General features: G+C 48.6%; 5 protein-coding genes and 1 pseudogene across 6 annotated transcripts; 4 read left to right on the forward strand and 2 right to left on the reverse strand.

Annotated features, from left to right (window-relative positions):
* Window positions 1-429: 429 nt before the first annotated feature.
* Window positions 430-8,327, reverse strand: LOC120672390 (1-aminocyclopropane-1-carboxylate oxidase homolog 6-like). Its single transcript, XM_039952763.1, has 3 exons — window positions 8,114-8,327; window positions 870-1,798; window positions 430-751 (listed from the first exon to the last, which is right to left on the reverse strand). The coding sequence occupies exons 2-3, from the start codon at window positions 1,764-1,766 to the stop codon at window positions 482-484; spliced, it is 1,167 nt and encodes a 388-aa protein (XP_039808697.1). The 5' UTR covers window positions 1,767-1,798; window positions 8,114-8,327; the 3' UTR covers window positions 430-481.
* LOC120674752 lies at window positions 3,327-6,302 on the forward strand (annotated as a pseudogene).
* Window positions 8,328-13,016: 4,689 nt separating the features above from the next.
* LOC120671943 lies at window positions 13,017-15,578 on the forward strand. Of its 2 annotated transcripts, XR_005673912.1 has the most exons (3): window positions 13,017-13,825; window positions 15,054-15,307; window positions 15,405-15,578. XR_005673912.1 is itself a non-coding variant. In XM_039952211.1 (2 exons), coding segments are annotated over exons 1-2 (732 nt in total). In that variant the 5' UTR covers window positions 13,017-13,094; the 3' UTR covers window positions 15,055-15,436. The 2 variants fall into 2 exon arrangements, 1 of the variants encoding a protein (XP_039808145.1); XM_039952211.1 differs by having other exon boundaries at window positions 15,054-15,436.
* Window positions 15,579-18,362: 2,784 nt separating this feature from the next.
* LOC120671876 (probable pectinesterase 67) lies at window positions 18,363-20,109 on the reverse strand. The gene is made up of 5 exons (XM_039952137.1): window positions 19,841-20,109; window positions 19,548-19,710; window positions 19,207-19,413; window positions 18,869-19,116; window positions 18,363-18,747 (listed from the first exon to the last, which is right to left on the reverse strand). The coding sequence occupies exons 1-5, from the start codon at window positions 20,107-20,109 to the stop codon at window positions 18,591-18,593; spliced, it is 1,044 nt and encodes a 347-aa protein (XP_039808071.1). The 3' UTR covers window positions 18,363-18,590.
* A 2,581-nt stretch (window positions 20,110-22,690) lies between these two features.
* LOC120676687 lies at window positions 22,691-23,692 on the forward strand. The gene is made up of 2 exons (XM_039958016.1): window positions 22,691-23,070; window positions 23,262-23,692. The coding sequence occupies exons 1-2, from the start codon at window positions 22,724-22,726 to the stop codon at window positions 23,452-23,454; spliced, it is 540 nt and encodes a 179-aa protein (XP_039813950.1). The 5' UTR covers window positions 22,691-22,723; the 3' UTR covers window positions 23,455-23,692.
* Window positions 23,693-25,470: 1,778 nt separating this feature from the next.
* LOC120672204 (heat shock 70 kDa protein BIP4-like) lies at window positions 25,471-27,474 on the forward strand. Its single transcript, XM_039952513.1, has one exon. The coding sequence runs from the start codon at window positions 25,471-25,473 to the stop codon at window positions 27,472-27,474; it is 2,004 nt and encodes a 667-aa protein (XP_039808447.1).

Raw genomic sequence — 27,474 nt, forward strand, 5'->3', positions numbered from 1 at the left:
CGGATTCAGGTCCATATCATTTCGGAGTCATCGGCAATTGACAATACAAGGCGACATTCAGAATTTATCCACGCTCTAAAGTCCACATATTTAGTAGCTGCCGCCACATTAGGGTTCAAGTTTGTTTGTGCCACCACTTTTGGGCTAAGGACCCGTGTATCGTGTTGGGGCCAATAGAGTTGTCCAGAGGGGTATCCACGCTCTAAAGTCCACATATTCAGTAGCCACAGCCCCATTAGAGTTTAGGTTTTGTTTGGGTTTAGTTTTCCACGTGAAACTTAATGTTCATTGCAATTGCAGATTGTGTTTTTCCAGTTTCTTGATTGTGTTCTTTGATTCGCTTGCAAGAATCATCAATCCTGTGATATACATATACGTAGGTATCCAACCAATATTCGATTCGTTAGTCATCAGGATATTTTCTTTGGCAAACGTGTACATGAGAGCTGAATCAAATCATCGACAATATCCTCCACAATCATCAATTCAAAGAAGTGACCCTAAATTGATCAAGTGTCGATGGCTTAGCATGCCCCAATGCGTTCCTGTTATCCAGCATCTCCTGCCAGGATAAACTCCGGTACCGTGCAGGCTTTTCTTCTGTCACCAGCTCCGGGAGAGGGCCGAAGACGAAATCGGTCTCGCCATGCTTGGCAGGGTTGAAGAAGAGGGCAATGGAGACCCTTGGCTCTTGTGCGGACTTGATCACCACCCTGTGCTCCACGCTTCTGCATTCATCATTCGAAACCACCTGCGAGTTATTGTGACGCAAAGGTTAATTATTAGCTTGGGAAAGGATGCAAATACATTATTTAATTAGACTTTTCCATTGCTAAATAAATATAATAATCAATTTAGAAACTAGGTGCCTTTAGAACGTCCCCGATGTTGACAAGAATTGTACCGGCCACGGGCGCCACGTCCACCCACTCGTCGCCGTCGAGCCGCACCTGCAGCCCGCCGACCCCGTCCTGTGAGAGCACCGTGAACAAACCTCCGTCGGTGTGCTCACGGCTGCCCAGCACCCGTTCCGGCTCAGGACACGGCGGGTGGTAGTGGCACTGCATCAGGAACCCTTCAACCGGGTCCAGCCGCTCGGCCCCGACTCCGAGCCCCTCCGAGAGCAGGCCGGCGATCTCCTTCCCGAGCCTCGTCAGCGCCCGATGGTACTCCAGCAGAGAGTCCCGGCACGCTGCGGGGAGGTTGCGGAGATCGGGATCTCTTAGTTTGTCGAAGCGGAGGAGTAGCGAGTCGCGCCATGGCAGGAGGGGAGCGGTCACAGGCTGGCCATCCGTGGGCCGCGGGATTGGATGGGTGCCGTAGGAGACGGCCCCGACGGGCGAGACGGAGTAGAACGGCGAGCGCGCCGCCAAGGGCTGCTCGTTGAAGGCCCTGACCACGGAGAGCGCGGAGTCCATGGTGGCGGCCGGGACGCCGTGGTTGGTGAGCTGGAAGATGCCGCTCGAGCGCGCCGCGGCGCGGACGAGCGCGACGGCGTCCGAGCGCGGGAGGGAGAGATCGACGGATGGAACGACGAAGTTCACGGCCGCCGACGACACTGGCGCGACGGGCGCCACGAACAATGGCGGCACCGTGGTGACGCCTGACTCGACGAGGGCGCGGACGCCGCCTCCGGACTCGAGGAACCTGGACATGGCCATCGCGGCGTCGTCGTCGCCGACGGAGGCCGTCCCTTGTTGCCCAATGTAGCGGCGCTTGCGCTTGCACTTCCGATGCGATGGGCGCCGTGCAGTTGCTAGATCCATCGCGGGGCGAGGAAAGGTACTACTCGAACGTCCTGCGTAAAAGATTCTTTAAGCATCGTTTTGCTAGAGCCGCGTCATGCTGTATTTATAAGAGCGCCTTCAACCGGCTAGGGATCGGAGTTGACAGGAATTTGTTACAAGAGTACGTATGACGCACGGATCCATGATCCTCGAATCCTATTACCTTACAACTTTAGTAGCTAGAATCCTAAACATACACTACTAGAAAACAAGCCTTAGGTCCACCTCAAAAGTACCAGTATGAAGATGAACCGGTACATAGGTACCGGTTCATCTTCATACCGGTACTTTTAGGGTGGATGGAATTTATGGATGAGCCTTAGGTACCGGTTGGTATTATCAACCGGTACCTAAGGCTCATCATAGGTACCGGGTGGTACCACCAACCGGTACTAATAGACGAGCCTTAGGTACTGGTTGATATTACCAACCGGTACCTTAGAAGCCTTAGGTACCGGTTTGTATTACCAACCGGTACCTTAGGCTCATACATGAGTTACTTTAAAATGAAAATATCTTCTTCTCAATCAGAACTGCTGTGTAGTTGAGATGGTAAAGGAGCAGCACGTGAGGCTAGAGGTCGTGGGTTCAAATCCCAGCCAAAGAATATTTTGCGTGATTTAAGAGGCCATAGGTACCGGTTGGAAATACTAACCGGTACCAATGGAAGCTTAAGGCACCGGTTGAAAAAACCGGTGTCTTAAGGCGAGGCCATTGGTCGCGGTTGCGGGGCACCGGTTGGGAAACCGGTGCCTTTGGCCCTTCTCAACCGGTGCCCAAGGCCCGTTTTCTAGTAGTGATACACTTTGATTATTTTATGTTCCCCCTCAATCATGCTATAATAGAACTCCAAACGAGTGGCTTCGCTAAAATAGGATTTCTAACGTTCGCTTCGCTAAAATGACACCGAAACATTTGCTCTTCGGAATACATGACATTATGCCCCCTTTTAATTCATTTGATAATTCTAAATACATGTATTTTTCGTCATATGACTGTATTGCCCCTCATCCTTCTACCTTGTGGATCGACGTCTCATCTGCCTCCCAGCCCTAGACGCCGCCTCCCCAGCCCTAGACGCCGCCTAGTAGCACTGCCGCCTCGCCTGGCCGCGCCGCCGCCTCGCCTGGCCGCGCCGCCGCCCCAGCCCGACGTCGCCTGGCCACGCCGCCTCCCAGCCCTAGACACCGCCTCCCCAGCCCTTGACGCCGCCGCCTCCCCAACCTCCCCGCGCGATCTCCCTCCATGGATGGAGAGGCACCGCCTGCATGAGCACCTGGTGCCCTGGCCGTAGGACATTGTGCCCTGGAAGCAGCACCTGATGCTCGATCTGGAGGACAAGGAGGGCTGGCGCCCGCAGGAGCAGCTCTGCCCCATCCTTCATCTCAGGTTGGGTGTGAACTGTGTTTGATTTCACATACGCGTTCGTTCTTCTCCTAGGTCTTTGTCCAGTGAGATTAGGCACCACTGACTTCTTCACTGCAGGCTGCATATCATCTTCCCCACTATCCACATCATCCACTGCAGTACAACGTCCACATGAATCCTGCAGGAGGGCTGGCCGCAGTAGCTCCTGGTGCCCTGGCCGTGGCTCCTGATGGCCTGGACGGAGGACCAGGAGGACTGGCCGCAGGAGCACCTGGTGCCCTGGCCGTGGCTCCTGATGGCCTGGGCGCCCTCGCCAGGGCAGCCGCTGGAGGTCCATAGCCAGGTGATGATGCAAGACAAGTTGATGTTGTAGCCCAAGCAAAGTCACTGCTTGCTACTGTTGTTGTTCCGGCAATTGAGTATAATCTTCCTATTCTTGAAGTGGACAGGTACATATTGGATGCACTAGTTCTTTTATTTTTTTATAACAGTACAGTAGTGGAAACCCTCAAGCATGCAGACATACACTTGTCTAATTTGTCATAGTAGTTTATATAGGGGCCAAGTAGACGATGTTGAAAATATGGAAAGAGTTGATTGGACAACATTACAAATCGTGGAGACACATGATGATGAAGGTCGAATTGAACTTATGAGCGAGAGTCAGATGTGTGAGCTTTTAGGCATCAGAGATGAGAGCGCGCCAAATACCGCCATTCCTACTAATGATGAACAGAGGCATGATAATGTGGTTGGGCAAAATGTTGATGGTCCTGCCATTCCAACTAATGATGAGGTGCCAAGTGAGATGGTAATTTCATATGATAAGAACAACCCATCAATGGAGGTTGGAACAGTGCACCCAAACAAGGAGGAGTTCAAGCTGGTGGTGCGGCAATATGCAATCAACAATGAGTTTGATATAAAAGTAGAGAAATCATGTAAGACGATATATATGGCTTTTTGCAAGTTCGGTGATGAAGGTTGTTGCTGCCCTTGGGGATAAATGGCAGGAAAATAAAAGGCACCACAACTGCGGAGGTAACCATTTTAGTTAATAAATATCAACTGTAGTTAATAAATTCATTCATTCTTCTTGTTGTGTATTAATGTCATTTTTTATTTTGCAGGTAATCGTTTTAGTCGACAAACATGAATGTGTGTCTAGCATGAGGATGTCAACTACAACTCCAAGTTGCAAGTGGGTAGCTAGCAAGGATGTGCCTATACTTAGAACTGAACCAAAAATTGGATGTAAGGAATTGCAACTACGGTTAGAGAAGGAACACAAGTGTCAAATTGCATATGACACTGTATGGCGGGGTAAAGCAAGAGCTCTCGATGAGTTTTATGGCAAATGGTCAGATAGTTTTGAGTTGTTGTTTAGGTGGAAGGCCGATGTGATGAAGCGCAGCCCCCGAAGTGTCATTGAGATTGATGTTCTAGAAGTGGATCGTGAGACATATTTTCACCGTTTTTTCTGTGCACTTAAACCATGCATAGATGGTTTTTTGGAAGATTGCAGGCCGCATTTAAGTATAGATGCTACTACACTTAATGGAAGGTGGAATGGTCACTTGGCAGCAGCTGTACCAATTGATGGACACAACTGGTTGTATCCAGTTGCTTATGGCTTCATGGCTTCAGAAACAACAGACAACTGGACTTGGTTCATGGAACAATTAAAGAAGGCTATAGGTGATCCTCCACTCCTTGCTATTTGTTCTTACGCTTGCAAGGGCTTGGAAAATGTAGTGAAGAATGTATTCCCAAATGCAGAGCAAAGAGAGTGCTTTTATCATATGGTCAAAAACTTCCAAAAGAGATATAGAGGGTTTGGCCAGATATATCCTGCTACAAGGACTTACAGGGATGAGATTTTCATTGAAATATAGCAAAAATGGTAAGTGAATCACCACAATCTGTGTAATGGTTATAAGCCAATCATAAGCTATTATGGTATAGGTGTGGTTTCAATCCAGAGATTAAGTGTGACTACATAACTAGTAACATTGTTGAGTCATTTAATAACTAGATTAGAGACATCAAGGACTTACCTATTGCTGACCTAGCTGACAAGGTTAGAGAAATGATCATGCTACCATGGAACAAGAGAAGAGATATTGCATACATGCTACCTAAAGTCAGGATACTCCTAGCAGTTATGGTTCAGCTAAGCGCAAATACTAGAGGTTTGGGACACTTGAGACTAGTACCATGTTCTAATTGGAGTGCAGAGCTATGGACTATAGACTATAGTGGCAGCATTTCTGTGAGGCATATTGTCAAGTTACACCAAAGAACATGCACTTGTCTTGAATAGCAGCACACCGGTAAGCCATGTCAACATGTATTAGCCTATGTAACCTGCTAGAGAGGCATTGATCTAGAACAATTTGTGCATGGCTACTACTCAGTGAATAGGTTTAGGGCTGCTTGTGGAAGAGAGATTGAGCCGACGACAGATAAAACACAATGGCCACAAGTGGAACTACCATTATCAGTTGGTGCACCTCTAGCTAGCTAAATTACCTGTTGGAAGACATAGAAAACTAAGAATGAAGGGATGGGACGAAGGTGGACACAAGAAGAAAGGGAAAGGGAAAGGGAAAGGGAAAGAGGATGGTATAGAGGCCAATGTGGGTGAAGGTGAGAATGATACTGCTCCAACCGATGCCAAGGGAAAGAAAATGGTTAGAGGACCTATGATTTGGAGAAGATGCGGAGAAAAAGGTCATATGCAAGCTAGTGATAACAGGTAACTTATTTACTTCATCAAGAAACTTGAATGAAAATGTCAATATTAATTTATTTGATCACTTGTAGGAAGCGTAGGCAACCTAGTAAGAATGTGACAAAAATGCATCCAGAACCTAGCACTCCATGAAGGCCGACTCGAGAAGAAATCCTATGGGATAGTCCTGGAAGGGTCAATAGAAGGTGAGAATATGTTAGGTTCATAGAAGCCTATTTTCCATTGTCCACTGTGCTACCATTGTAACAAGTGTATTTTCCATTTGCAGCAAGCTCGCGATGTTATTAGGAGAGGGTACATCTTCACAAACCGACACCACTTCTCCCGTGAGGATACCTACTGCACCAGCACCAAGAAAGATGACTCCAAAGAGAAAGCTGCACATTGCATGAATTATTTTTGTCTTGTGTGATGACATGTAAACTCATGATTTATTCCATATCACTTGGATCTCGTTTGGAATTAAACTCATGAATTATTGCTAACATATTTTTATGAGCTCGTTTGTGCTAAATTTATGATTTTACCTATTACTTGAATCATATCATACATGTATTTGAGATCCAAAATGATATATATGTGCCCAGCCATGGCCACTCCCCAGCGACCAGCCATGACCACGTCCAGCGAGCCAGTCATGGCCACGGCAGCTAGCCAGGCCAGCGGCCGGCTAGGCGCCCAGGCCTATAGTTGGCCAATGGGAAGGCCCAGCATGACACGGCCAGGGCCCGACTCGTCCCGGTATGATTAGGCCCGGTCTGATTGGCCCGATTATTTATCCGTGCCGGGCCGGGCAGGCCCATGTGCCGAGGCCACAGGCACAGGCACGGCCCGCAGGCCAATTTGGCGTGTCGGGCCGGCCCGACTGGCCCGTCGCCCGCGGAGGAGCTGCCGCCTGCCGGCCCTGCGGCGCCAGCAGCCATGGCGCGGGAGGATGGCAGCGCCGGCCGCCACGGCGCGGGAGGAAAGGAGGTGGCTCGCCGGCCGCGGTTCGAGAGGAGAGATGGGGTCGCCGCCGGTCGCATTGCGGGGGAGAGGAGGTGGCGCGGCGGCAACGGTGACGGCCTGCGACCGTAGCCTGGAGGAGGAGGAGGAGGAGGAGGAGGCAACGCCAGCGGTCGCGGCCTGGAGGAGGAGGAGGAGGCAACGCCGAAGGCTGCATGGAGAGAGGGGCGGCGGCGTCTCGGAGGAGGAGAGGGTGGCGGCGCCGTGCCGGAGGGGCGGCGGAGGGGCGGTGCCTGGGGAGCGATGTGAGAGGAGGGGAGGGAGATGCGGAGTTTAGGATTTGGATACATTGAAATGGGCTTGGGTGTGTAATGTTTATTTGGGCCTATTGTTAATTGGGCCTTTCATGCGGGCCGGCCCGCGTGCCTCTGTCAGGCCGGTGGTTAATTATGCCGGGCCGGGCCGGCCCACGTGCCGAGCCGTCAGCCCAGGTACGGTCCGACGCTCGTGCCTGGCCGGCACGGGCCCGATTAAATTCGTGTCGGGCTGGGCCTTGTACCATGCCGAATTGTCGGGCCTCGGGCCCAATGGCCAACTATAGCCAGGCCACGGCCAACGCGTTTGGAGTCCTGCGAGCCAGCCATGGCCACGACAACTAGCCAGGCCAGCCGGCCAGCCGGCCAAACCACACCTAGCGCGCCTAGGCCAGGCCAGCGGCCACCGAGCAATGAGGGGCAATATGGTCATATGAGAAAAAATATAGTATTTAAGATTATCAAATGAATTAAAAGGGGTATAATGTCATGTATTTCGAGGAGCAAATGTTTCGAGTGTCATTTTAGCGCAACGAACCGTTAGAGGTCCTATTTTAGCGAAGTTGTTTGGAAACTAAAATTTTTCTGCCGTTCGGCTCCTCTTTTTCTTTTTCACCAGCGATGGAACTTACCGGCACCCGCCCACGCATCGCATGGTCTATTTGTTTCGGCAATGAATTAACTAGGCAATGATTGTTTCTTTCCTACGTAATTTAAAAACTTACTAAAAACAATAATATTACTGTTTCAAAAACTACTAAACATATCTGAAGAGCAAGCTACCAAACCCCACGGCGTGGTGAGGACGGAGGCGACGGAGGTGCCAATGCGGTGGCTCTCGAACATTTGCCGCGGCCTTCGGACGAGCACGCGCGTCATCAAATCGACCAAAATCACAGTAGATGCGGGGACATTAGGGAGGCGGCTAGGTCGTCAGTCATCACCTTGGTGGAGAAGAAGGTGTCGCGGACGGCGGCCCAGGAGTTGGACGCCCGCCTCCGGATGTTGGGGAGCGTGAGCAGCGCGCACCCCTCGCCGCCCAGCCGGCGCACCACCATCGCCCTCGATCTCGGCGCTTCGTCTTTCCGGGGATTGTTTCTGGTTTCTGCTCTATCTGGTGTGGTGGGGTTTTCGCGTGTTTTCCGGCGGGTTCGGTAGGCCAGCGGCCGAGTCGGCTTTGATTGCTTGGCTCCTCTTGTAGTCTTGTTCCTCCGGCTCCGCTCCTCCCCACGGCGGAGGGAGCGCGACCAACTTTCGCGGCACGACCAACTTGCGATGCGCGTGCGGTTGCTGGATCCATCGCGGGGTGAGGAAAGTTACTCGTCTTTGCATAAAAAAGATTGTGTAAAAGATCGTGTAGTTAGAAGGGTACGTATGACGCACGGATCCTTGAGGCTAGGATACAACAGATTTGTTACGTTACAACGATTGTTTCCGTCATTTTAGGCAACCAATTAGGGCGCGTTTAGTTCCCAAAAATTTTCACCCAAAAATTTTCACCTCCCCTTTAAACACATGTATGAAGCACTAAATGTAATTAAATAACAAAACTAATTACACAGTTTGGATGTACATGACGAGACGAATCTTTTAAGCCTAATTAGTGCATGATTAGCCATAAGTGCTACAGTAACCCACATGTGCTAATGACGCGGTCAAAGGCCTCAAAAGATTCGTCTCGTGGTTTCCAAGTGAGTTCTGAAATTAGTTTTTTAATTAGTGTCCGAAAAATCCTCCCGACATCCGGTCAAAGTGCTGATTTGACATCAAAAAATTTTGAACGGGGAACTAAACGCGCCCTTAGCTAGGCAACAAGGATTGCAATTTCTTTGCATCGCATGCAGGTTTATTTGTTTCCTCGCAAGTGAATCACGGATTCACGGATCGGATCACGTAGGTTACCCATTAAGGCAATGGGTTAACTAGGCAATTATTGTTTCCTTCATTTTAGGCAGCGAATTAGCTAGGCAAGGATTGCAATTTCATTTTACTTCCTTTTTAGCTGTTCTGGTCATCTAAATCACACGTCCTCGTTCAGCCTGCTATTGGATTGTGCTACATCCATCCCAGACTCCGCGCGAGCGCCACTCGCCATTCACTACCGAAAACCCTCCATTTGCCATGTGCTCTATCCTTTTGCCGTGTGCAATATTTCGAGCACACGCCAAACAATTCATTTGCCGCGAGCCAAAAAAAAATACACATGGCAAACAAAAGGGACACGACAAATCATACATTCGCCGTGTGCTTGAAAAAAAACCATGCAAAAAAACACACGGCAAATTATCCAAGTTTGTCGTGTGCAATGACAAACACACGGCAAACTCCTATGTTTGCCGTGTGACTAACATCTGGCACACGGCTGACCTAGACATGCTGTGTACCTGACCATCAAGTTTGCCGTGCGCTTCAAATGGCACACGACAAATCAAAATGTATGACCTGTGTTTTTCAGCTATGTCGTGTGCCTATGTTGTGGTACCCGGGAAACTTTTTCAAAAAAATTGATTCAACACTCCTAGCTTTTTCTGCTACTATGCGTGGTATTATATGTTAATTTTTTGCACTTTTCTCGGTCTTTCTGCTATATCTAATTATTTTATTTTAGTAAATGGAATTCTTGTGGATAAATAAAATTTGAGCAGCAAGTGTTTTGAATAATTAAATATAATTAGTCGAAAATTGACATTTACATTATTGAGTCCAATTTGAGGCCGCATCCATGAAATGGAAGGAAATTTGAGGAGAGAGCTGGCAGAGGGGATGGAGTACACGAGAGGTAGGTGAGACTGAGTGGATGAGGAAGAGGAAGAGGGAGGGGGGCTGGCCGTGGGGCATGTAGACTGGGAGGAAGTTGGCGGAGAAGGAAATGAGATGGGCCACTGTGATTGACAGCTGACCGTGTGGCATGTGGACTGGGAGGAAGTTGGCGGAGAAGGAAAGGAGATGGGCCACTGTGATTGACGGGCGTGATTGGGTGAGTATACTTGGGCGGATAGATACCTGCATGGCGAGAAAAAAAGAGCCAAATCATGAAAAACATTTTAGAAAGAGTGGTTTTTTCGCTCATTGTCCACCTTCCCGACAGGTGGGGCACAGTCCGACAGGTGGGGACACAGTGAGGGGCTGGTGTGAATTTTCTAGGTACATGCTAATTTTAATTGTTTAGGATCCTTATCACTAGTGATATTTTGTGAGGTATTATTAGCCACATCAGCATGCATTGTTGTACCCAAAAAGGATCAATAAGATGAGAAGGAAGGAGGTGAACTTCAGCGTGTAATCTTGTGTTGGCATTACACTACTAAAAAACAATTTATTGAAACGACCCATTTTTCTAGAGATGGGTCAAAATAAAGATAATCTGCTCCTACAGAGTGAGTGGGCTACTGTAGCAACTAACCCATATCTAAAAAAAATCAATGAGGTCGTCCTCTCACCCGCCCCTGAAAATGGAGCCCGTTATTAGAGGCGGATGAGGGCTTACCCGCCCGTACAAATGTCATTTTCAAAGTCGGTCACCCCTCACCCACCTCTTAAAACGGGCACCATTTTCAAAGGCGGCTGAGAGGGTGATCCGCCCCTAACAATATTTTCTACAGCAGGTCGATTGCTACAGTGGACTGCTCCCTCTGTAGGAGCCGTGCAGATCTACTAGTTGCGTCACCATCAGGCACAATTGCCCATAGTTCCACTACCGGGCTCCACCTGGGAGCCGCATCACCATCCCAGCTTAATACGACTGCCCCCCCCCCCCCCAAGCCACCGCCCTACTGTCGGCACCAGCCGCTGGGGAGGGGGGGGTGGGGGAGGGAAGGGTGTTATTTTTCCTGGTCCCAGTGCATCCAACAATTATTTAAGTATGCAACGGATTTTCAATACGACAAGTTCATTCCAACTATTTTCCTTTTTCACTGTTTATCTTACCAACTCACAATATTTTCTTATCCAACATTTCTATTATCTAGCCCCAACTTTTTATGGTTCGGCACAACCTATTCTTTTTATAAAAAGTTAATTCCAAGAATTTTCATTTTCAACAAATTTTCTAACACAATATTTTATTTTGCAATATCTTCGAACTCAAGGCGCGGTGACCGTGCTTGACACGGACGCGGAAGAAGGAATGATTTTGAGTTGCTTGATTAAACCCATCTGTATAATCGGCATAAGATGGATTACATCAAAAAATAGATAAAAATTCTACGTACTTTAGAAATAAAAAATGGTAAAGATATAAAAAAAATTATACTAAACATAATAAATATCGAACTGAATGCGCTTTCAATTTATGTGGGCCAGGTTCCGTCGCTCACTCGGCTTCAGCCGTCAGGCACCCGTCCCAGCTGGCGCACACGGCCCCAACTCTGCCCCGCTCCGGCCCCACCCAGGCTACCCAGCAGAATCAAAAGCCGCGAGCACGCACAAGCGACAACACAGACCTCTTCGCCTCCTGATGCTCAAAAAAAAAAGACCTCTTCGCCTCCTCTTGCTCCGACCATGTCGCGCTTCCTCCGCCCCGCCGTCCTCGCCGCCACAGCGGCTGGGGGGCTCTTCTCTGCAGTCTCGTGGAGCCCCTCCTCACCCCTCGCGCTCTCGGCCTCCCCATCATCTTCTCCGTCGACGCCCGTCGGCCCCGCCGACGCCACCGGCCACATCGCCCTCGTGCGCGCGCACCCGGGCCTGCGCGAGCTCAACGCAATGCTCACCCCGGCCTCCTTCTTCGTCAACGCCACGCAGACACTCCTCGGGACTGCTCTGCGCATCGCGCCCTTCTGCCCCGGGAGTCTCCGCCTGGCCCGCGACCTCCTCACCGCAGAAATCCTTTCCGCGGAGGCGGAGTCGGAGGGCCCCACCGACGCAGCGGCGGAGCAGGCGGTGCTGGCCCGGATGCATATGGCTCTCCTCAATATGTTTTTGCTTCTCTATATGTCATATTGTGATCCATTAGTCCTGAGAACAGAGAATATTGTTATCCTTGCAGGAGGTGAATTGTCTACAGAAGTGCACTTGGATTTAGGTAAACAAGTCAGAAGATCCTCGGTTAACACTGAATGAATGTTCACAGTGAAGTGCTGCTACGGAGTTTTGAATTGATCGTGAAGCAATAGTGTAATGCAAATTTAGTCGCTGACCTTGTGTCCTTACCAAATTTCACTTTTGTCTTGGCACTACCAAGGTGTCCCTAGATTGATACCAAAGTTACTTACGCCGTCTTAGCAATCAATGCGTGAAAGCTGTATGACTTGATGGATTTATGTTTCTATGCTTGGATCGATATGCTGTGAAAATATTACTCTTCCATTTTTCAGGATTACAAATCTTAGTACTATACAAGTTTAAAGCATTCTTTACCACTTCTATTGTTGTGTGCAAGCAGAGCAGCAGCTTAGTATGCCATTTGTTCAGTGCTACTTTAGGTTGGAAGGCCCCAGCCCCTCTCTTCCGTTATGTCGCGTGTTTTATGAAGGAACACATCTATAATAATTTTATTCTCTTGGTTTCAAGGCTTTGAATTGAATAACTCTTATTAATAGGACACTATGACTGGATTTTCATTGGATAAAGGTGCCGTGATTACTAGGCAAAGCAAATATTAGAACATATACTGGTGATGAAACATATATGGTCTCTCTGCTTTAAGTTACATCATTTTGTTTTAGAAATTATCTCCAAAGTCCAAACTAGTATCTTGTTGTAAGAGCTTGTTTTTAATTGTTCGTTTTCCTAAAATAAAATCAACAGACCGTCAAGAAAGCTGCTTAGTTACTTAGTTAGTGCAACAAATCAAAATACTAATATGTCAGTGTCAAATAGCCCATCTTAACAGACCAGCAAGGCAGCAAAGCAAGCCACGCCACTGTTTCCATTCGTCCCCCGACAAACTTCAACTCTCGGGAACCACCTCACTCCGCCCTCCTGCCCATGGCCGGCCGCGTCCTCCTCCGCGCCACCGCACTCGGCCTCGCCGCAGCGGGGGCGGGGGCCCTGCACGCCGTCTCCAGGTGGACGCCGCCCAAGGACCTGGCTCCCTACGTCCTGTCCGTGAGGTTCGTGCTACTCGAGTCCGCGCAGGGCGCCGAGCACGACCTCGCGCTCGCTGACGTCGACCGCGCCGAGGGCGGCGACCCCGCCGCGGCCGCCAACCTCCGCCTCCTCGCGTTCCTCGCCACCCGCGACGGCCGCGCCGACGACGCTCTGCGCATCTACGAGGAGGCGGCCCGCGACGCGCTGTTCGACCCCCGCCCCCGCGCCCTCGCCTACCACCTGTGCTGCTTCGACGGGCGAGAGGACGAGTCGTTGCGGTGGAGCGCGGCCTACCGCCGCCTCGTCCCCGTCATCGACGGCGCAAGCCAGGAGCCAGGGATGGAGTCCCACGAGATGCGGGAGCTCGTCCGCGAGTTGTTCATCGCGGCGACGGTGGGCGGCGTCTGCAGGATCGTCCACCCCGTGGACAGGGCCGTTGTCATGCACGCGGCCTGCGGCGCACTAGACCAGGGGCTAGTCGCCGCGCTGCAGGACAAGGCGCTGTCAGCGACAGAGAGGCTTCAGCTGCGAGCTCTCCGCGTGTATCTGCACGCCAAGGTGTGGCTTCTCATCAAGGAGGAGGCGCGGGACGTGGCCGACGGTGTTGCGGAGGCATCTCCTGTTTCATGGTAAGCAACCTTGCACTCGTCTCATCCTCAGATCCGATGCATGGATGAGGTGGATTGGATTATTCAAGCAATTGTGTGCAGGCCTGCAGGGTAGTTGTGTGGATTGGATTATTCAATTTATCTGCTAGGCACCAGTAAGATCACAATCAGTTAGTAAAACAAATCAAAATAATAATATGTTCGTTGGTATTTATCCTTCACACTGAATCCATGGATGTTTTCATTGGCAACGCTATATGCTATTGACGATGAACTGGGTTGGTAGTATTATGTCAGTTCAAGTGTGGATTTGGCATTTTGTTGGGACTCAACTTCATGCATACATGGCTACATTCTGACATAAATTTGATTCTTCATTAATTTGATCAATGACATCCAGCTCATTAGAAAGGTGCAGTGTATTTGAGTTTAGTGATATTATGACATATTGCACAATTTTATTTAGTTTATTTAGCTGTGCAGTGTGTTTGATTTGTTTTTTTTTCATGGACCAGTTCATTGGTCAGTAGGGTTCAGTAAATTGAAGCATAACAGAAGGTGCCAATGACTAGGATAAATGATCTCTATCCTTATCGTGGAAGCATTTGTTGATGCCAATGAACAATAATATGTGGCACTGCTTTTGTCTACCATCTGGGTTACATATATATTTTGACAGAAATTTACTACTATTCTGTGTGGTTATATTCAATTCTTTCTTCTATTGATGGATGCATAAACAATAAGATCTAGTTCATTGAAACAGAGCAAAACAGAGTATTGGTTTGCTGATACATAACATTATTGTAGATACATTTTTTTAACTAAAATGCTACTGTGCTAGTAGTGTAGTATGTATGAGAAAAGGATTCCAATTGTTTTTAATATCATAAATAACACTATCGGACATCTCAGCACCTCAGAAATGAGAGTTTCTGAAGACTTCAGTGAAATCCATAAATAAAAATAATGCAAAATCTTATTTGTGGAAAAAGCAAAAATGGGGAAACAGTTGTGCCTGTTTGTGAATTGTACTTGGGATTTTTTTTAACAAACTAACATTCTATTCAGTTTCTTTTAAAATTTATCTGACATTGTGTGAATCGTTTCTTTTCTCTTGGGCATTCCAAAAAACATATGTTGCTTGCAAAAGACATGACTGCTCTGCTTTCTGCCCTTTTAAGGATTGGTCTACAGCAAATTAGAAATGTTTACCTGGTGATTAAACCTATGCTACTTTTTTATGCAGATGAGGTTGACATATAACTACAGAAGTCGACAGTTCTGTTTTTCTGAAGTGACTGATCGCTCAAGTTACTATGGAGCCATGTTCGATTCATCAGCATTAAGGTTCTAGATTGTAAGCAGAGATGTTCAACTAGCAGATCCGTTAACCACAGAAGCTAGGTTATTGCTTTGCAAGAATGTTAGTTCATCTGCCGCTCGAATAGAGTTGCCTTCTATAAGGTCATATGCTCCAAGTTGATTTCCAAATTTTTTCAGGTATTATAGATTAGTTACACTAGTGTTTTCTGTAGCTTACTGGTGATATTTTCTAGACATATAGCCCTTATTCACTGTGGATTTTATTTTCTCACAGATTATGAGTTGGAGATGCAATTACTTTTTACACATTGGTGTGCAAGCTATTGTAACCTCCCTATCTTTGCATTTAGTATGCTCTCTGGGTTCCTGATGAGACAAGCTACGTTTCCATTTGATATCATCTCATGCTTCTGCTTGTTTGTGTCTCATCTTATCCTGTAACGATTGTGCATGCTTTTGCTTCAAATAACAGCTATCTGCACGTTCTGGATTTTTTTTTGGAGGGGGAGGGGGGGGGGGGGGGTTCTCTCCACGATGCGACGATCTGCTTTGATATATCGATCTCTGCTTTTGTTGACTCAACTCATCCTTCTCTGGATCATAAGCTACTTGTTGATGCATCTTTTGAACCTATCTTGACAGATCTCCAATAGTAATTTCTGTCGTTAGAACTCAGTATTCATTTGGATACTCTGAAACAAAAAGGGTGACCACCAATATCTACTGAATAAATTCAGACAGCCTGATGAAGTCAATTATTAGATCGAATCATACCAAAATTATTTTCATCTGGTTGATACCGAAATACCATTTGCCAAGAGAGTAATAATCTGACTGCACACATTCTAAGAACACACCATACATATTTCAGCTGGAGGGAGTACATCAAACTGCTTGATGTTTATTACTGAATTATCATAGGCATTCTCTTCCTTTTTGCTGCTGGTGAGTGTTAATGTCCATTATTGGCAGCAAAGTTGATGTCTACTTTTGTAATGGTTGGGATTCATGTGGGTTCTCTTAGCCTTACATCAGTGCTAGTATGCTGATCTAGAGGCAAGGTTAGTGGAGTTGCAGTTACTTTAGGCATGCGCTTTTGTCCGAATGATGCTGCATCTGCAATGGAAATAATGGAGATCTCTGATTTGAGGGGAAAAAGACCTCTTGTTATATTGTGCTAAATAACTATATGTGTGTTAGAGGTTGCTTCTCAGTCACAAATGTATATTTTTGTGCGTGGGGTGGGGGTGGGGGATCGGATATTTCCCGCATCCCTGTCTAAACAAAATTTTCTAGGAAAGGTGGATCTGAGACCACAATGTACATTAGATCGAAGAGAATATGGAGGGTGTAGGAAAAGAAGATAAATTACATCAGGTGATGGGATAAGACACATGACACGTTTATCAGAAAAAAACAAAAAACAAATAGGCATCTTACTATTACTAATTGGAGGCTCTTTTGGAGACTTCACGTGAAGCCACCTAGGATCCTAGGTGGACACTCTAAAAAAAATAGAGAAATCCTATTAATTCTCACAAAAATCAGAAATATCCAGCCATCAATCCAACAACTCTAATTATAATAACCATTGGATCTGTTATATTTCCTAATAAATTACCCACCTCTGCTATTATGAAAATAGACTAAAGTAACCCCCTAAACATGTATCTAAATTACCCACCTCTGCCATTATTAAAAAAATCTAAAGTAACCCCCTAATCTTTGTGTAAATTACCCACCTTTGCCATTATAAAAATAAAACAAATACCCCCCCTAAATTTGCATATAAATTATTCAATTATGTCTTTATTATTACAAGTTAAATTACTCATAAATTTGAATGTAAATTATATAATTACAATAATATATTAAAGTGCACCAATATGAAATTCTAAAATTACTATTTCTATCATTATTAATATAGTATTTATATTATTATTTATATAAAAATACTACCCACGATATATGTCACCATATATTCATGTATGATGGAAGAGATAGAACACCAATTCACAAAAAAATAGTTCAACTAAACATATATTGAATACATATGGAGGTGCACAAAATGAAATCTATTGTAACTAAATAATGAAAATATATATTTTAGAGTATGTGTTAGAATATTTAATAGATGAAAAGGGCGTGAGATGGATAATTATAATTATTAACCTCATTCTTATATTAATTTTAATTAGCCTGTGCGGGAGCACGGGTTGATAGACTAGTGCTCTTAATTAGGTTCCTTTTTTCTCTGCATGTGTCCTAACGATGCTGCATCTCCATTGATGTGATGGAAATGGAGATCTCTGATTTGAGCAAAAAAAAACTTCTTGCTATATTGTGCTAAATAATTATGTGTGTTAAAAGTTGTCTCTCAGGTCGCAAATGTATATTTTGTGTGTGTGTGTGCTCGGCGGGGAGGGGGGGTCATATCTAAATAAAATTTTCTACGAAAGGTGGATCTGAGACAACAATGTACAATGGATCGAAGAGAAATATGAAGGGTGTGGGAAAAGGAGACAAATTACATCTGGTGATGGGATAAGACATGACACATTTACTAGAAAAAACAAATATGGTATGAAATCGCCGCTAGAAGAGCTTCCGGTGGGCGTGCGCAAAAAGTCACATAATATGCACCGATTGACGAGCTCAGAATTAACAAATTCACTACTACAGAACATGTCTTTGTTTCAAGCCATTTGTTCCGGCTGTCTTTGGGCCCGGGACAAAAGGTGACTTTTGTCCCGGGTCCAACGGCTAGCCGGGCTAGCGGGGGACAGATGTCTTTTGTCCCGGTTGGAGACACCAATCGGGACAAAATGACCCCCTTTTGTCCCGGTTGGTGGCTCCACTCGGGATAAAAGGCCCAACCCTTTTGTCCCGGTTGGTAACACCAACCCGGACTAAAAGGTGACCCTTTTGTCTCGGTTGGTGGCACCAACCCGGACTAAAGGACCCTTTTGTCCCGGTTGGTGTTACCAACCCGGACAAAAGTCCCCTCCACGTGATAGTTCAAAAGAAAGCTATTCTTTACTGAGTTACATGTACTACTTAGATGAGTTGGCAAGGAAGCCATGTGCCAGGCAATAGGTCTTGGGTTCGAATCCCGCAGGGCGCAAAAAAATTTTAGCGTGAGGGACATTTCGGCAGCTGAATCTCGGTTCCAAAACCGGGACAAATGGCCGGCAGCCAAATCCCGGTTCCAAAACCGGGACAAATGGCCCTTTAGAACCGGGACAAATGGCCCGATCTGCAGTAGTGATTGAATTTCGTCACAGTTCTATATATATGACAAGAAATTAATGGATCGTTCGGTCCCAATCAGAAATTAGTGGTACACGTGAGAGCAGCATGCATGGAAGAGAAGTGTTACAAGTTGCCAGCAGCATGCATGGCAACACATGACATGTGCATACTGCATGTTGGATCACAGTCCCGGCCCGATCGATCATAATCAGTAGTAGTAGGCCGGCAGCCACTCCTTGCCGTTGATGAAGTCGATGGTGAGGTACTTGGTGGCCTCGTTCACGGTGAACCGCCGCGACCACGGCACGCGCTTGGCCGCATCGGAGCCGGGCCCCGTGCAGTTGAACTCCGCGAGCATCACCTTACTGCATGCATGCGAGAGTCATCAGATCAATCACAACAAATGAAAACCCATCACGATCATGAACATTATGCTCGGCAACCATTCATGGCGTGTGCTAGCTACTACTACTGCTTGCCACTTACTCGGTGCTGCCGGTGTAGCCTATGGTGGTCCACCCGGCCGGGTTGATGGTCTTGGAGAGGTAGGTGTCGGCGAAGATGACGCGCGAGTCGGGCGCGGTGACCCGGCCCAGGTAGACCTCGCCGACGCCGTACACCTTGCCCTTGAGGAACACGAAGCCGCTGGTGTCGTCGTCGACCTTCCGGTCCTGCGCGGTGATGGAGCCCAGGATCTCCGTCCGCCGGTCAGGCTTCACGAAGATTTCGGGGCACTGCACCGTACCACAGGCATTGCTGCCGTTTCACAGGCGATAGCTGCACGTATGTGTTGGAGGAGGCAGCTCTGCTAGTTTATTTGTTACCTGGAATATGGACTGGCCGCTGCCGAAGATGAAGTCGATGTTGCCCTGGATGTAGCAGCTCTCGTAGTAGTGGCGGCCGGCGCTGTCGAAGAGGGTGTGGTGGGGGCTGTAGAAGGCGCAGTGGTAGAAGGCCACCTTGTCGCCGGCCACCATCGCTGAAACGGAGCGGATCTCCTGGTTGTTGACAAGCCCGGCGCGCGCGGTGTTCTGTTAATTAATTGTTGGCGATCGGATCGGACGACGATGGTGTCAGACGACCAATGTCCATTCAGGATAAAGAAACACACACACACACACACACACACATACATATATAGAGAGATCAATGATGATGCACGGACCCTGAAGCTGATGCCGAAGACGATGACATTGTCGGCGTTCACGGTGAACGCGGCGGACTCGGCGTTGTCGGGGGAGGCGGACTCGTGGGAGATGGAGGTCCGGCCCTTGCCGTTGCCCCTCACGAAGATGAACGGCTTGTTCTTCGGGATCACGACTTTGCCACTGCGTGCACCACCACACACATGCTCACGACATCAATCAGCAGCTTACCCTTCCTACTGCAACCAAGACTGACAGGAGGACAAACCAGAGGGACAGATGCGAAACACTGATTAAGCAAGCAGCAGCATACTTATGCACGCCGGAGCGGAGGTGGACGATGATCCACTCGGTGTTGCCGGCGGGCACGGCGTCGATGGCGGACTGCACGGTCTTGAACTCCTCGTCCGGGCCGACGATCAGCGTCCGCTTCGCCTTGAGCTTGTCGGTGAGGAGGGGCCCGTTCACGATGTCGTCGCTCTTCTTGGCGAGCTTCGACTTGGCGAGCGTGCCGCTGGGCGCCGACGTTAGCACCGCCGCGGCGGCGAGCAGCAGGAAGGGGAGGAGGCACGGCCAGGCCATCGTCGGCTCTCGCGCGCGCGTGCGATCCTGCAAGATCAGCTCAGCTAGTTTCTAAGAGGGGGGCAATGCAGCGGAAGCACCGGGGCTCTTAACGTGGCGCTCGCTTCCTGGCCGCTCGCTGCCGCGGGGCAGGGGAAGGCAGGGAGGGAAAACCGGAGCTTGGTTCTTCAAGCCAGCTGTCCTCGCGTACGTTTCACATGCAGTTCTACACCCAACTCACAAAAGCAATTGTTACCATCCAAAAATAAAATCTGAAACACAATTTTTAACTTAACCTCAATATAAAGTCTGCTAGGCCTTAAGTACAATGTTTGTTCTGGATGAGCCAAAACTTTACAGTCAAGCTCTCACATAAGCAAGCCACCACAGGTAACCAATGCAAGGACAAATATAACCTGACCTTATCATTAGTAAGGCATGCTAACCTTCACCTTCCTCTCAAGGCACTGTTTGGCCGGTGCTCCAATTTATAGATTACCTTGGAACTCGCCCGTCCAAGCTATACACATCCGAGCAACGTGATCTACTCAACAACACTTGATTTGTCAGTACTGAAAAGCTTAACAGAATGTTAGCAAGGCATACTAATCTTCAACTTTCTTGCTCTCTAGAAAGCCTACTAGAGGAATACTACTACCTACGCTTTCCACGTCCGAGAATAGCAAGAAATTGTCACCATCCGAAAAAGAAATGCTATTACTAAAAGACAAGTTACCTCAATACAAAATCTGTTAGTTATTAAGACAGAGTCTGCTCTAGTTGAGCCAAAACTTTACAGCAAAACTCTCACGTTAAACCAAGCCGGCCGCAATGCACTGCCAAGCGAGGTCATCACCTGTCCTGAATATTACAATAATGGACGCTATCCTTCATCGCCTAATAACCTTTACACGTCCGGGATAACACAGTATGATCCTCTGGGAGTCTCGCATGAGAGTATCCGACCTCACGTCCTGCTTGCTCCTCTGACTGATCAGGAGAGGGCCGCATCACAACAAGATTTTGCATGGCTATATTTGCATGACCTGGACAGTTTGGTGTGCACCATAAGCTATTATGTGTGGCAGCTAGCACTGACAGGTTTGTTGTGAATGTCACACCAGGCATGTGTTGGCCAGCAAGTCAGTGACTCAGCAACCTTAGCATTAGATAGTTCACCCCACTTTTAATTTTGCACTTTTCCAAATTTTTAGTTTGGGCATCTGGTAAGTGTACACCACTTAATCTACACATATTCAGAATTAGGTCCTCATGCGCAACGGTACAATGCCAGTGTCTATGCGTATTATAAATGCCGATAAATTTAGGGACCTAGATTAATATAAGGAAAGTGTAAAGTAAAAGGTTCGAAGCGATGCTACCGTGTGCGTCTATAAAAACCGATGATTCAGCTCCGCAAACCCCGTAGAATGTGCATAGCGGATAGGTAGCCACGGGAAGTACCGCTCCTCAAGAGTTTCAAGAGAAAAATTAGGTGACGAGATAATGAGCGAATGCTTGGAACAGAGAGATTGGAGCTCCATAAGCGGAATATTATTTCGAAATCCATTTTCACCTTGTCGAGGAGAACTGCATATTCTGACATCACAACAAGAATGATGAGAGAAAGCAAGGGAAGATAAGATGATTTACCATAATTCTACATTTGTTTCAATCTTTTTGATGGAAGTGTTGGGTCTCCAATGTGTCGTTAAGTCCATGGTAACATATATACATTCAACTAAGTTTAATGATTTATGGTGATGCAATTTTTTGTCAGCAAATGGCATAACAATGGCTTGCAAAGGCAAAAACTATATATTCGGTCTAGTGATAAACAGATCTAGAAGGATTGGTATGAGCTCATCTCAACTATAAAAAAAAATAAGTATATAAACTTTTGATCATGGCACCATTGGTGGAAATGATAGATTTGGTGAATGCATTGTATATATAACTTTGGGAGTAAGTAGCCATAGATAAGGTATACCAAAAGCGAGGTCGAGGAATTATGTCAGTGGTGAATTCAGTGAATATTATTCTCAATCCAACACCAGAGATCTTCGTGACATATTCTGTATCCATATATTGAACATGTATGTAAGAGTTAAGAACTTGAAATATGGAAAATCTTTCTGATCAACTATAAATGGAATAATCTTGCATCAGTGTGCAACTTCTATAGTGGCTTCGCCTTAATGGTGCACATTTTAACTTATCAAGATTGGAAATAAGGACCAGAAGATACATAGGAGTAGTGCTACTGCTCGACGGGGAACAGTTTTAGTTAAGTTGTCCATCATACATAAACAAGACATCTCCACATTTTTGTCTAGATACAATTCAATTTGGGCTCCAAATATTAACAGAATCTTGAAAGACTATTGAATACTAGATAGAGATATTCCTGTCATCCTGTGTAGCATCATGATGTTTCTCTAGCTGCACCAGGGTGGCAACAAAACAGATTCCTCCAAATCACAAAGTGAGATAGACATTCCCAACGTAGGAGAACTAACCCCTTTCCCCGCAGTCCCTCACCCTATAAGAACACGTAGCCCCCCTCCATCCCTCAGCCATCCACACCGGCCAGTTCTTCACTTCGCAGTGCAAAGCACAGCAGGCACTAGCAAGCATGCCGAAGCAGGCAAGCAGGCCGGCAAGCTGGCAGCAACTGCCACAGCACGCACCCACCGAGAAGAAGCCGCGCTTCGCGGGGGCGTTCGCGGCCGGGATTCCCTGCGTCCTGGGCACCCGCGTCGGCCTTCCCGCGGCCCTCGCGGAGCCTGCTGCCGCCTCGGCGCACCTCCGCGTCGTCCAGCCTGCTCGCACCAGCGCCCGCGACATCACTCTCGCGCTGTCCACCAGGCTATGCTGCGTCGCCCGCGCCGCCGCCCCGCTCCGGCATGTCGACATGTCCCTCCTCCTCACCTGCAAGCACTGCCGCCGCGACACCAGCGGCCACACCGTCTATCTGTACATGTATGCGAGCCGCCTTATTTGATGACCGATCCATCCAGCTGGGAGGAACTAATGGCATCACTAAGTGCATGCCCTCCTGCTGGCAGCCGTCCAGTAACCAACAAACCAAACATGCATGCATGTTAAGAATAAGATGTAATCAAACACGTATGCATAGTTAATCAAACATGCATGATTTTTTGGTTATGCAGGAGCATGGGGTTCTGCTCAATGGACTGCAGGTATGGGTACCACCTCGGCGAGGTGGACAAGCGTAAGAGGCTCGCCGCGGCGTTGATGGGACAGCGCAAGATGTCCAGCGTTGTCACTAGGACGATGGCTGCCGGCAAGGCTGGAGAAGTGAGCTGCAGGCCAATCTTCTTCACTTGTGCCGAAGCCGAGTAGTCGGCGTCATTACCCCAAAAGAGCTTCGCCGTCATTCCAATAATAAGAAGCTAATAAATAAAGCTGCAGGAGTACTGTAGCGCGCAACTATATGTGTCGTCTGTCCTATGTGTCATGTTTTCTTCTATATGTGTGTGTTGTTATATGAGCATGTATGAAACTGAGGTTGCTTTGAGGAGGAGCAGGGTGCATGCGCCATTTTCCTCGGATCAATATAAATACTGTGCTTGTGGCTTTCTTCTAATGATCAATTCCAGTGGAAACATCATAAACATTTACTACGTGCTTGCTTCTTCCTGAACTACTCAGTATTGAAAGTTTGTGTTCTTCTTGTTTTACTGTCACACACAAAAAAAAATGTTCAGGTCGATCACGACCGCCCCGGTGACGCATGTTTGCTCTTTGACAGGCTCCAGCTTGTTGGCCGTCATGCAACCCTTGTTTGTACCTCTGCTGCATAAAAAGGGTGCACATGTTCTAGAATGAGTAAAGTACACCAAGGGCCCCTAAACTTGTTCTGATGTGTCATCTAAGTTTCTAAACTCTTAAAATGCATTTTCAAGTCCCTAAACTTGTTTCAAGGTGTAACATAGATCACTAATGTCTCAAAATGCATTTTTAGATCTATAAATCACTACCGGAATTCAGTACTTTGCCGTGTGTCCCCAGCACACGGCAAACTTGGACGGCATCGGCGGTCGTCAGTGTCGGGTGGGTGGACGGCACATGTGGCACCTATTCGCCGTGTGCCGGCCTTTGGGACACAGCAAGGGATCTGTTTGCCGTGTGCCTTGGTCGCGGCACACGGCAAAGACTCCTGTCGCCGTATGCCAATTGTTCGCCGTGTGTTTTGGTTATGGCGCACGGCAAAGCCTCCTTTCACTGTATGCCCGTGGTTTTGCACACAGCAAACATGTAGGCACACGCGAACTACAGTTTTTCGGTAGTGAATTGTCCCGCGGTGTCATGCAAGTTCCTAAACTCTCAAAATATTATTTTTAATTTAATATAAATATTGTTTTTCTATTTTAAGTTAATAAAAAATTCTTTTGCTACTTTAAATTTAATAAAATTTCTATATTGATTTTTATTGAGAATGGGAACAAATCATCATACTAAATTTATACAAAGGGCATAAATAGTTAGTAGGAAATATTCAGAATTAGCATTGGTATCTCCATGTTAAACGAGAAAACTATAATATTCACTGTTGATATCAAATGATCTAGATTAACCCATGATAATTAATAAGCAGCTAATTCAGAATTGAAATGGTCTTAGTGGTAGGATTTCTAAATGAATCGGCTGAAAAAAATAATTTAATAAATAGTCCCATTTTGAATACAATTAATTAATGGCAATTTTCAGGAATATAAAAATTCATCTTAAGAGTTTAGGAACTGAAATGACACATTAAGATATGTTTGTAGACCTGAAAATGCATTTTGAGAGTTCATGGATCCAAATGATACCTACGAATAAGTTTAGGGATCTAAAAATGCATTTTGGGAGTTTGGGGATCTAGATGACATTTTAACACAAGTTCGAGGGCCGCTCATGTATTTTACACTTCTAGAAAATAACAAAACTCCAACGCTAGCATGAGTTCAAGTCGGCTGCAACTTTATTGAAAAGTAAGATCGGATTTGGTTTGCCTTTGCCCGAGTGACATTGCAGCCAGATGCATTGCGGACACAACATATGCAGTAGATCGACAACCCTGGCGTGTCTTGATAGGATTAGGAAAACACTACTGTTAGTCCGCCAACGCATTACCACGTCATGGACCTCCGCTGACCGCCCGATCGGGAAAATGCACGGTTCAGATCGCGTATCCCACGCGTCCGGCAGCCATGGGACGCCACACGTTCGATCAGAATCAGACACCGACTCACATTGACACGCCCTGCAGCTGGCTTTATATACCGGCGCGTCCCCTGCCCAACCTCCTCGTCTCGTCTCGTATCGCCTCCTACCAACGATCAGCAAGCTAGCTGCAGGTTTTCGACGTCCGCCATGGCGCTGCTAGCTCGCGTGTGGACGCTTCTGTTCGCGCTACTTGTCGCCGGTCTCGTCGCGGCCCCGATCGTCTACGCTGCACCGGCTGACGGATCAGCGGCCGACAAGAACACCGGCACCGTCATCGGCATCGACCTGGGCACCACCTACTCCTGCGTCGGCGTCTACCGGAACGGCCACGTCGAGATCATCGCCAACGACCAGGGCAACCGGATCACGCCCTCCTGGGTCGCCTTCACCGGCGGCGGCGAGCGCCTCATCGGCGAGGCCGCCAAGAACCAGGCGGCGGCCAACCCGGAGCGCACCATCTACGACGCCAAGCGGCTCATCGGCCGCCAGTTCGCCGACGCCGTGGTGCAGCGCGACATGAAGCTGCTGCCCTACGCCGTCGTGGACAGGAACGGCAAGCCGCACGTGCGGGTCCAGGTCAGGGACGGCGACGTGCGGGAGTTCAGCCCCGAGGAGGTCAGCGCCATGGTGCTCACCAAGATGAAGGAGACCGCCGAGGCCTACCTCGGCGAGAAGGTCACGCACGCCGTCGTCACCGTCCCGGCCTACTTCAACGACGCGCAGCGCCGGGCCACCAAGGACGCCGGCGTCATCGCCGGCCTCACCGTGCTCCGCACCGTCAACGAGCCCACCGCGGCCGCCATCGCCTACGGCCTCGACCAGAAGGGCGCCGAGAAGAACGTCCTCGTCTTCGACCTCGGCGGCGGCACGTTCGACGTCAGCGTCCTGGCCATCGACAACGGCGTCTTCGAGGTGCTCGCCACCAACGGCGACACCCACCTCGGCGGCGAGGACTTCGACCAGCGCGTCATGGACTACTTCATCAAGCTCATCAAGCGCAAGCACGGCCGCGACATCTCCGGCGACGCCCGCGCGCTGGGGAAGCTGCGCCGCGAGTGCGAGCGCGCCAAGCGCGCGCTCAGCAACCAGCACCAGGTGCGCGTCGAGATCGAGGCGCTCTTCGACGGCGTCGACTTCTCGGAGCAGCTGACCAGGGCGCGCTTCGAGGAGCTCAACAACGACCTGTTCCGGAAGACGATGGTGCCCGTGAAGAAGGCCATGGCGGACGCCGGCCTGAACAAGGCCGACATCGACGAGATCGTGCTCGTCGGCGGCAGCACCAGGATCCCCAAGGTGCAGCAGCTGCTCAAGGACTACTTCAACGGCAAGGAGCCCAACAAGGGGGTCAACCCCGACGAGGCCGTCGCGTACGGCGCCGCTGTCCAGGCCAGCATCCTCAGCGGGCATATCGACAACAACACCCAAGGCATGATCCTCCTCGACGTCGCGCCGCTGACGCTGGGCATGGAGACCGTCGGCGGGGTGATGACCAAGCTCATCACGAGGAACACGGTGGTGCCGACGAAGAAGACGCAGGTGTTCACCACGTACCAGGACAGGCAGACCACGGTGAGCATCAAGGTGTTCGAGGGCGAGCGGAGCATGACCAAGGACAACAGGCTGCTCGGCAAGTTCGACCTCGCCGGGATCCCGCCGGCGCCCAGGGGCACGCCGCAGATCGAGGTGACCTTCGAGGTGGACGCGAACGGCATCCTCCACGTGCAGGCGGCGGACAAGGGCACCGGCAAGTCGGAGAAGATCACCATCACGAGCGACGACCGCCGGCTCAGCCAGGACGAGATCGACCGGATGGTGCGCGAGGCGGAGGAGTTCGCGGAGGAGGACCGGAAGGTGAGGGAGCGGGTCGACGCGCGCAACAAGCTGGAGGCGTACGTCTACCAGGTCAAGAGCGCGGTGGACGGCGGCAAGATGGCCGACGCGATGGATGCTGAGGAGAAGGAGAAGATGGAGGAGGCAGTTAGGGGAGCGAACGAGTGGCTGGACGGTAACTCGGATGCTGACAAGGAGGACTACGAGGAGAAGCTCAAGGAGCTGGAGGACGTCTGCAACCCTGTCATCTCGGCGGTGTACCAGAGGTCCGCCGGTACCCAGGAAGACAACGAAGAAGAGGATGATCATGATGAGCTTTAA

The sequence above is a fragment of the Panicum virgatum genome, chromosome 5N (genome assembly GCF_016808335.1).
Source record: "Panicum virgatum strain AP13 chromosome 5N, P.virgatum_v5, whole genome shotgun sequence".
Lineage (NCBI taxonomy): Eukaryota > Viridiplantae > Streptophyta > Magnoliopsida > Poales > Poaceae > Panicum > Panicum virgatum.

Bases quoted from the DNA above. Each gene is read 5' to 3' on its own strand.
- LOC120672390 (XM_039952763.1), bottom strand. From the start codon at position 1,766: ATGGATCTAGCAACTGCACGGCGCCCATCGCATCGGAAGTGCAAGCGC. The intron at 752-869 runs GCACCTAGTTTC...AATAACTCGCAG, and splicing joins ACATCGGGGACGTTCTAAAG to GTGGTTTCGAATGATGAATG.
- LOC120671943 (XM_039952211.1), top strand. From the start codon at position 13,095: ATGGCCGGCCGCGTCCTCCTCCGCGCCACCGCACTCGGCCTCGCCGCA.
- LOC120676687 (XM_039958016.1), top strand. From the start codon at position 22,724: ATGCCGAAGCAGGCAAGCAGGCCGGCAAGCTGGCAGCAACTGCCACAG. The intron at 23,071-23,261 runs GTATGCGAGCCG...TTGGTTATGCAG, and splicing joins CACACCGTCTATCTGTACAT to GAGCATGGGGTTCTGCTCAA.
- LOC120672204 (XM_039952513.1), top strand. From the start codon at position 25,471: ATGGCGCTGCTAGCTCGCGTGTGGACGCTTCTGTTCGCGCTACTTGTC.
- LOC120671876 (XM_039952137.1), bottom strand. From the start codon at position 20,109: ATGGCCTGGCCGTGCCTCCTCCCCTTCCTGCTGCTCGCCGCCGCGGCG. The intron at 19,711-19,840 runs GTATGCTGCTGC...TGGTGCACGCAG, and splicing joins CTCCGCTCCGGCGTGCATAA to TGGCAAAGTCGTGATCCCGA. The intron at 18,748-18,868 runs GTAAGTGGCAAG...GCATGCATGCAG, and splicing joins GGCTACACCGGCAGCACCGA to TAAGGTGATGCTCGCGGAGT.